Consider the following 10721-nt stretch of genomic DNA (forward strand, 5'->3'; position numbering starts at 1 on the left):
TCATTCGACTGTCTTTCACAACCTGACTATATGGTCGACTCCCAATTCGGCAAAAGATTTTCCTGTTTGAGACCTATCTCTATAACTGACTCCTAAAATCCGTCCTAGCCATTTTTTATTGAGCCACATTTAGTCTTTTCTCAATTTCGGCAGATGACTTCCGTGTTTATACCGTAGGCCAGGGATAGGTCTTTGAAAGGGTAAAACTAAATGGGCAACTAAGTAACTAAGTAACTAAGTAACTAAGTACCTTAACGTATTTCAAAGCTGGTACAAATCATGTACACGCTATTTCTCCCATTTCCCATTCTTGAATTTTAAGTTTAAACTTTGCACAATGGATCTCATTCATCAATCGTAAACAAACAACATTGAGTCAAGTGATTCTCTATCTCTTCTATACAAATTATGATATAATTTTAATCAACAATTTGTTATCACGTGACGGTTTTTTTTTTCCGTTCTTCTATCAATATTATCACGTGACCGTTCGTTTTGGTGAATGAGGTCCATTATTAATTGTCAATGACAACACATGAATTAATATATTTTGAAAAAAAATATATGTTCCTATTTCTTGACTCTTGACAACGTGATACGCCATTTGTAATTTGTCTAGACTTTAATAAAGGTAAGCGTCAATCATACAATATTAAGATTTTAAGTAGCGCCTTACAGTTAAAGCTATAAGAGAATAATGCCATGTCACGTGTCTCAGCCTTAGAATTTGTCAGGTCACGTGTGGTACGTGATCCAATGTGATTACATCCACGTCGTTGAAATAAGATTCCCTTTATTTTCACTTCCTCAGCCGGTTATCCATGGTCTTTTCCTGATTGGCTGACATTTTTTTTAAACAACAAATTTACAACGCTGGTCGAGTGACCTATCTTCAGACTAGTTGGTGTACGAATTAAATAACGTGTGTAAATATTGATGTTGATGCTTTTTTTTTAAAGTTACATTGATTAATTTCTAAGAAATCTTGATAATTATCCTGCATTTGCTTCATTGTGCCTAGCTATTACTCTTACCACCTTTTGCAGTTGATTTGTATTGTTGTATTGTGTTGTCCTTCTAAAGGAAACTATTTTGTTTGGTACAGCAAAGAGCACGAAAAAAAAATCATATATAGTTAAAATTGATGTTATTAAAAAAGTTTTCTTTCAGACCTTCCGATATATATGGTAGATGATGCTAATGTCAACTGTTTCTAATGCCAACGGTTAACGAGCAGGGTGTCTTGTAGCCATCATAACGACCGACTGACTCTACTTTCCGCACATTGGGTGGGGCTCAGGGCTGCCCTGAAAATCCCGAAATTCAAATCCCAATTTCCATCGAGATTCGAACCCAGGAGCCCAGGTTCTAAAGCCAGTACGATCGTTTGCCACTATTTGATCTCAAAAGCGTTTGTTTAAGAACATAAGTCAACTAAAACGCGTATTTTTCTTTAACAAGGTCTTACAAGAATCAAGGATTTCGAAAACAGCTCTACATACTTTTCTAGAAAGATTAATATCTTTTGAAAAGAATAATTATTTTCTAATTGGCCAAACGTGAAAAATTCTTAATCGTCATTTAAAATAACACTATGAAAATGTTTATCATAATTTGTGTATTTTTTTTTTGCAATTTTGCGTAGCACATGTTCATTGTCACAAAAATGTTTCCTATTGAATCGTCAAGAGAAGCTCTACAATATATCAAACTAGTCGACCGGTGACTTAGCATGCGCCGCTATTTTGTATGGCTGGTCTTAGGCCACTGCAACCTATGCGACCGCAGTGGGCCCTAACTTTCAAAGGATCCGCACTTTCATAGGACCCACTCAAATTCAATGTGTATAAATTATTAAATAAAACCATTTTATAACTTAAAACAGATTTCCCGCGTCGTCCTGTCGATTTACCAAGAACTCCTAGAAATCTCCCTGAATTGCAAAATATACGAACAAGTCCTTAAAATATATGGAAATATATTTTAAAAAATTGTCATTTTGGGGTGTCATTCAATACGGAAAACGACAATTCTACGCGCGATAAATAAAAACGGCATTGTGCATTAGCCGTAATTGTGTAATCTAGTGAAAGAAGCTTCTCGCGCTTTAAACTAATGAAGAATGAACAATTCTCAAAGATAGATTGAAACATTTGGTAATTATTGCTATTGAGGAAACATAATTATTATGATATATACTATATGACTTTGCTACACGCAAGGCTCGTAAAGTAATTTTGTATGTTGTAAAGAATGAATAAAATGCATAGATAAATTTATTTTCTAATACAAACTTTTCAATTTCACTTATTATACATTATATTAAATTATACTTATTTTTTTATTATTATTATACTTTCCCTTTTTATACCCAAACTTGGCCCCGCGAAGTACGTGTCGCAAAGGGCCCCACAATGCAGAAGTTCAACCCTGCTACTTCATGACCCTTCAGAGTCGAAGATTGTTTAATTCTCAGTCCAAACCTCCCGCAGGACGAAAGGGGATGGGAACTGGCACGGTTTGACGGTCCAGCGCGCAGCCATCCGTAGCGACGTGTGAATACGCGCGTGTTCTCTCCCCACCCCTATTGTTTTTTTTTTTCATGGGATAGCTCTATGCGCAGAAATAAGAGAGTGATATTTCCTTTACTTCTTGCTCGTCCAAACTCTTGAGAGGAAGAAAAGAATTATATTTATAGATATCCTTTTTCGGCAAGTTGCTTTCTCTGGATCTTAAATGTGTGTCCTGCGACATACATAACAGTTCTCTAGCTATCTCTTTCACAAGCCATTTGCTCCCAGCTGAGTTTTTGTTCTGTACCAGAAGTCCATTAATGAAAACGCAAAAGAAAAAAAAATAGAGTATCGCTTTCATTGAAGAGTTTAATTAATTAAATTTCATGGAACTTTTTTGTATGGCCTTCTAAGTCTAAGGTCTATCATTGAAATATAAAGTCTAGAAATTCTGTCATCTATACATTCACTTAACTAGGCTTCTTTCTCGGGGCGAGGGGGAGGGGGGAAGGAAACGGGGTGGCTAAAAATAATACATTGATTTTTAATCTATTAAGAGTAAAAGTAAAGTTCGCCTTTCAGACCTTGTTGTCTATTGGGTAGATTGATGTAAAGGTCATCTGATTCTGCAGCCTACGGTTAACAAGGATGTCATGTGGCTAGCTCAACGACCAACAGCCTTTACTTTTCCCCAACTAATGTCAGGTACCCATTAGAGCTGGCTGGACTCAGACGCGCCTAAAGATCCCGAAATTAAAAATCCTAGTCTTCACAAGGATTCGAACCCTGGACCCCGGTTCGGAAGTCAAGCGCTTTACCCCTCAGCCACCGCGCCTCCTTTTAACTAATAGTCATTAGTTATGAATGGAGAAATGTGTGCCTATCACTCTACAAGTTGTATAAAGGAGGTTTTGTCTTTAAAAAAGTATTTTACAATGTTTTTATAATTTTAGGTTTACGATAAGAAACGAAAACTTGATGCGTGATTGATACACGGCCAGTGTCACTCTCTTCAATAACATGACAGTCTTAGCCCACTCTCGGTCTTACATAGTGGACAGTGATTCACAGAAATTCCCATCAATCTATTTTTACAGAAGCCTGAAAACTAAAAGTAAACAATTCCTCCTAAGCTAACTCAAGTACAGATGACCTAAACATGAGGTCATAGACCTTGCTAGAAATCGTGATCACTTCTTCAGTGAAGAAAATTTTGCAACCTCATCTAATGATTATTTGACCAGCCAAGCTTGGTGTGAGAACCCTTAATCTTGTGTTTTCTCACTACAAATAAATCAACCAGATGGTGTAATGAGGTCGGAAGTATAGAAGTTGGCCAGTTATGTTCGCTATCACACTAATGACATCAGAATCCATTTCAAGTCAGTCAGCACTGTGAAATTGGCGGACCACAAGTCAGAAGTTTCAGCATTGGAATGTGGCAAAGACATTAACTGACTAGTGTGTGTCTCACATTCAGGGCATATCCAATGTCACAAGTAAATTTATTTTTTTTTTATTATCAAAATCCTTGACTCTAAAACTAACTTTCATTACGCTGTCTCAGAATGAAACAGGACTTAAGAACCTTTCGGTGCTTCAAACAAACTTCATTTGTTGAATAGTTAAACGGCGGGACGATGTCTTAATAGGAAATACAAATGACGTTTAAGATTTGACTAAACTCTCTGAATTGATTTTCAGTTGTATCGTATGCTGCTGATTTCTTTCATCGTTCTTGAGAACATTACGTCCCCTTTTGTTAACATGTACACACAAAATAATTAAATAATCCTCAAAGTGGACGACTAACACCTCGTGTTTCTTGCAGTTACTTAAGTTTTAAAAAATCAGCCAATGTATATTAAACAATTTTTAAAGCTCATTAGCTTAACTGATATATGAATACAAATAGTATTTCTGTCACCATTGCATTGACTTGTCTAAGAAAAAAACAAAAAAAAAACAGGACATTCAAAAAGAATGTAGAGAAAACAAGACTAGATTCTGCTACTTCTATCTTGAGCACACTCCATTGGCTTCCTGTGAAAGCGAGAATAGACTACAAGGTGGCCACACTTTGTTATCAAAGTATCTATTATAAAGAAATGTCCTTGTACCTAAGCGAACTAATCACTCCAGATGTCCCTCAGAGAGTCCTGCGCTCAATGGACTCAACGCTTCTACTGGTGACATGTTTCTCCCTCAAAAGCTACGGTCTGCGGGCTTTTATAGTGCACTGGCTCGTGCATCATTATCACAGCACCATGATCCTACATTTAATTTGGTAACAGTGCTTTATAAATTGAAATATTAATTATTAAAAATGATTAATTACAGACGTAAGGTGTTATAATAAAGGAAAAACTGTCATGGAATCCCCATACTGATAAAATTATAAAAAAATCAAACAAAGCATTAGGTTTATTAAGAGAAATTTCTATAATAAGAACATAAACTAAAATGTTATTTAACATTATTTAGGCTAATTATAGAATATACATCCTCTGTTAGGACTTGGGACCCATCAACTCAAGAAAACATTAAGAAACTGGAACAGACACAAAATAGAGCAGTGAGATTCATAACAAACGAATATTCACATTTGACTAGAGTAACACCTTTAGTAAAATCAATAAATTTAGAAAGCCTTCAGGATAGAAGACTCAAAAGTAAAGTAGCAATTGATGCACTAAACCATAACCTATAAATACAAAAACAAAACATAACAAGGTTACAAATACAAAGACAGTTTATGAGTTAACACAAACTCGAAATCAGACCCCGGAAAAGTTCCGATCAAGCAGTTAAAAAGGCAGGCTGCTTTCAATAGCTTCTGAAAGAATATCAGAAACAATGAACTACAAAATATCAACAACTACAAACAGATACAAAAAACAAAAGAGACGTGCTCGTGTTGAAACTATTAGCGATTGTGTTCTCCTTTGTTTAGCGATATAGCGGTATAATATGAAACAATATTTATTAATTGTTGTTTTGATTTGTATTTTTTTGTATTTCACTTGTGTGCATACGAAATAGATTTGTTTTTGTTTATAATACAAGTAAACTTTTTTTTGTGTTTTAAATAAGCTTAATGCAACAGCTGCTCTATGCTACATGACAGTCGCCCTTGTTGATGGTGTGTATTCTGTCACTGTTGGTTGTTAAAAGAAAATAAGGGCAAAACATCTGGCTTTGTCTGTGGAATGTGTGCTTATACTTGAGTACAAATAAATGTAAGATTCCAAATCACATCTACGAAGCAGACATACATTTTATTTGAATGTCATTTTAAAAACATTAACCAGGGGTTACTACTTCATCTAAAACAAAGCTTCTCAAACTTTTACAAGTGATGCCTCCAGCCGACCCTTTCCCTGAAAAAAAAAAACGAAAACAAATTACGTTTGAGTCGCCCATGTGGGGCTCGGATTCTAGCAATTTCATGAATTATGAGCTGCAGAAGTGAATTGTCCTGGTGTGTAGTTCACGTACAGTTAAGTCCAAGAAAGAAAGAAAGAAGTGGCCAACATTCCAAGAAAGAAAGAAAGAAGTGGCCAACATTCCAAGAAAGAAAGAAAGAAGTGGCCAACATTCCAAGAAAGAAAGAAAGAAATGGCCAACATTCCAAGAAAGAAAGAAAGAAGTGGCCAACATTCCAAGAAAGAAAGAAAAAAGTGGCCAACATTCCAAGAAAGAAAGAAAGAAGTGGCCAACATTCCAAGAAAGAAAGAAAGAAGTGGCCCCAACATTCCAAGAAAGAAAGAAAGAAGTGGCCAACATTCCAAGAAAGAAAGAAAGAAGTGCACATTCCAAGAAAGAAAGAAAGAAGTGGCCAACATTCCAAGAAAGAAAGAAAGAAAGAAAGAAGTGGCCAACATTCCAAGAAAGAAAGAAAGAAGTGGCCAACATTCCAAGAAAGAAAGAAAGAAGTGGCCAACATTCCAAGAAAGAAAGAAAGAAATGGCCCCAACATTCCAAGAAAGAAAGAAAGAAGTGGCCCCAACATTCCAAGAAAGAAAGAAAGAAGTGGCCCCAACATTCCAAGAAAGAAAGAAAGAAGTGGCCCCAACATTCCAAGAAAGAAAGAAAGAAGTGGCCCCAACATTCCAAGAAAGAAAGAAAGAAGTGGCCCCAACATTCCAAGAAAGAAAGAAAGAAGTGGCCCCAACATTCCAATACAATGGACATGGACATACAAATAGCAAACGTACACTTGTGAGCTTAGTAAGAATAGTTCCTGTTGAACAAAACACTTTGTAACGGGAATGTTTGATCGAGTGAAAGTCATCAACTGAACAGAAAGTCATCAACTGAACAGAAAGTCATCAACTGAACAGAAAGTCATCAACTGAACGAAAAGTCATCAACTGAACAGAAAGTCATCAACTGAACAGAAAGTCATCAACTGAACAGAAAGTCATCAACTGAACGAAAAGTCATCAACTCACTAGCGGATCCAGAACTTTGGAGTGGGGGGGGGGGGCGATTTTATTTTCCAAACCCTAACCCTAACGCCCAGTAAACATTAACCCTATGCATAAACGTGCATACGTCACTGAAGAAACGCATTCTCCTGACCTAAAGCTCATTATTTATCCTATTTAAAAAGACCTTTTGAATAATGTTGAAAAATATTCTAATATGAATTTTTAGGCCCTTGATACATTGCAAATAAAACCAATGAATTGTTCCTTGAAAAGATAAGATACCCCACATATTCAGATTAAGGCTTTTGGCGGGGGTCGGCCGAGTGGGGGGAGGCGATCGCCCCTACCGCCCCCCTCCCCCTGGATCCGCCAGTGCATCAACGGACATGAGAAAGTTGACTAAGCGTAGAAATATTAAAATGTCCTATCATGTAATTTGATTAAGTTGACCTTGTTACAGATGTCTGTAACGAAAAAAAGTTTTCATTCTCAAAGGTCCTACTCAGTTATATCCATATTCTATATCTGTTTATTACATTTTTTAAACCTCGTTTTTAGTGTTCTACACGATTACATTTCAGATATCTTACAAAAAAATACACAACGGAAATTCAACATTTTTGTCCCTAAAAAAATTAAGTTTACTACATTCGTGCCTCATTTCGAGGACCCCCTCAGCAGAACGCCTGTCGCGTCACACAGTTTAAGAAAGACTTACCGAGAGTTATTTAATGATGAAAGTATTGCTAAGAAAAAAAAATTGTTTAGATCTAGCATCTAAGTTTTTTTTCGCCATTAACCCATTTATGAGATCACGTGTCTCTTTTGTCTGGATTTTTTTTTAATGTAAATTTTTTTTCTTTAACCCCAACATTCTAATAAAGCACTTTACATCAGTTGGGTTTTCCGGAGTGTACAATGGACCCCATTCACCAAAACGAATGGCCACGTGATAATATTGATAAAACAATGAAAAAAAAGTGTCAAGTGATAACCATTGTTCATTAAAAATAGATCGTAATTTGTATAGAAGAGATAGAGAATCACGTGGCTCAATGTTGTATGTTTACGATTGACGAAAGAGGTCAAACCTTTTTTAAAAAAAATAGACCCACGCCTAGTTCATGCAAGTGCAAACAAACTATAAACTATAAGAACAATGGCTGCTGATAAGATGGAAGGTCTAATTGTGAACTACTGGTCCACTTTGGATGGCATTCTAAATTGATTTTCCCCCTAGGAAGATGACAACTAATTGTGTACTAGACTTGTGCTTGGAGAAGACTTAATTTGAATGATCAAGAATGATTAGTTACCAGGGACACCTCACGTGTTTGCCTTGAGCTAAAAAACTCTTTGAAAAAAAAAAAAAACACTGGTTCGCTGCTTATTAGTATACACACAAAAAGATGAAGGCACTGGACAAAGAAACCGTCATATTAAATCATTGTTATGCCTATTTTTAAACTGACTCTGTGGAAACGTTTGTTAAAAACGTGAGCTAATTTGAAATGTATGTGGCGTTATGTTTTAAAACAGTCAATTAAAGAAAACTAAAGATTTTGTTACCGAGTACATCAAAACACTCACTGGTTGACGCCATTTCCTTTAAAAAAAAACATAAATAAAAACTAAGTAAAAAAAACAACAACAACATAAGATATGAATATCATATGAACGCTAACTTTCTACAGTTATTTAGTTTTCTATAAACAAAAAAAAGAATTATGTAAAATAAAATGTAATATTTTGCTACGACATTCTATCAGGATGTCTGCAAACAGTGCATAGCACGACATAACCAACTCAAGAACTAGACTACTTGGCATCCAAACGAATAAACCTTATTGGTCTTTCTGTCTCGTTCTAGACTCGTACTGGATTCAACACTACCGGACCGACTTTATACTGGACTCACTGTACCGGACCGACTTTACACTGGAATAACTGTACCGAACCGACTTTATACTGGACTCACTGTACAGGACCGTTTTTATACTGGACCCAATGTACCGGACTGACTTTATACTGGACTCAATGTACCGGACCGACTTTATACTGGACTCACTGTACCGGACCGTTTTTATACTGGACTCACTGTACCGGACCGTTTTTATACTGGACTCACTGTATCGGACCGACTTTATACTGGACTCACTGTACCGGACCGACTTTATACTGCATTGTCTTGATTCTGACCATCTTGAATTTTTTGTTTAGGTTCACCGAATGCCTTCTGAAAAGCGATAGAAACGCCACCGACGTGTCGCCAGTTCATTCTAAATGATCACATGACCATCTCACGGGTGATTTGAGCGAGAAGTGTTCAGGTCATAGTGCCCTCTTGAAGAGTCACCCGTCTTTGCTCGTATCAGTTGACTTTGCACAAGACGCTGGCCTGTTTCACATGTCGCCACTACAGTTATTACAATGTTAAAGAATGGTTTAGCCTGTTCTGGTTTGAGCCCCACAGCGGCTTTGATGTTTCCAAAGCACTAACAATTATTGTGTCCATAGTCAAGCAGAACATTTTCAGTTATATTAAGAAATGTAAATGTGAATTTTTAATGTTTGTAGAGGTTGAAACATTAAAAAAAAACCATAGTTCAATAAAAAGTTGAGAACCTAATTTAAGTTCGTCAATTTAAGTAGCTAGGGATGTCACGCGTGTCTGTATAGTGTCACGATTGACAGCCCACATAGCGGCTAACCTGCAGTAACCAGTATTTTGAGTGTACGATATAAAATTCAGCAGATTTTGCTAAACTACAATTAATTTGCATAAGCATTAGGTAAGGTTTAGGTAGAAGCTAGGATAATGTACTATGGATGATGTCAAGGTAGAAGCTTAGATAATGTACTATGAATGATGTCAAGGTAGAAGCTAGGATAATGTACTATGGATGATGTCAAGGTAGAAGCTTAGATAATGTACTATGGGTGATGTCAAGGTAGAAGCTTGGATAATGTACTATGGATGATGTCAAGGTAGAAGCTTGGATAATGTACTATGGATGATGTCAAGGTAGACGCTAGGATAATGTACTATGGATGATGTCAAGATAGAAGCTTGGATAATGTACAATGGATGATGTCAAGATAGAAGCTTGGATAATGTACTATGGATGATGTCAAGATAGAAGCTTGGATAATGTACTATGAATGATGTCAAGGTAGACGCTAGGATAATGTACTATGGTTGATGTCAAGGTAGAAGCTAGGATAATGTACTATGGATGATGTCAAGATAGAAGCTTGGATAATGTACTATGGATGATGTCAAGGTAGTAGCTTAGATAATGTACTATGGATGATGTCAAGATAGAAGCTTTGATAATGTACTATGGATGATGTCAAGGTAGAAGCTTAAATAATGTACTATGGATGATGTCAAGGTAGAAGCTAGGATAATGTACTATGGATGATGTCAAGGTAGACGCTAGGATAATGTACTATGGATGATGTCAATGTAGAAGCTAGGATAATGTACTATGGATGATGTCAAGATAGAAGCTTGGATAATGTACTATGGATGATGTCAAGGTAGACGCTAGGATAATGTACTATGGTTGATGTCAAGGTAGAAGCTAGGATAATGTACTATGGATGATGTCAAGATAGAAGCTTGGATAATGTACTATGGATGATGTCAAAGTAGTAGCTTAGATAATGTACTATGGATGATGTCAAGATAGAAGCTTTGATAATGTACTATGGATGATGTCAAGGTAGAAGCTTAAATAATGTACTATGGATGATGTCAAGGTAGAAGCTA

General features: G+C 36.3%; 1 protein-coding gene across 1 annotated transcript; it reads left to right on the forward strand.

Annotated features, from left to right (window-relative positions):
- Positions 1-6131: 6131 nt before the first annotated feature.
- Positions 6132-6779, forward strand: LOC129928391 (uncharacterized). Its single transcript, XM_056042616.1, has one exon. The coding sequence runs from the start codon at positions 6132-6134 to the stop codon at positions 6777-6779; it is 648 nt and encodes a 215-aa protein (XP_055898591.1).
- The last annotated feature ends 3942 nt before the right edge of the window (positions 6780-10721 follow it).

This window comes from Biomphalaria glabrata, chromosome 9 (genome assembly GCF_947242115.1).
Source record: "Biomphalaria glabrata chromosome 9, xgBioGlab47.1, whole genome shotgun sequence".
Taxonomy (NCBI): domain Eukaryota; kingdom Metazoa; phylum Mollusca; class Gastropoda; family Planorbidae; genus Biomphalaria; species Biomphalaria glabrata.

Coding starts and splice junctions, on each gene's coding strand:
- LOC129928391 (XM_056042616.1), top strand. CDS start 6,132: ATGGCCAACATTCCAAGAAAGAAAGAAAGAAGTGGCCAACATTCCAAG.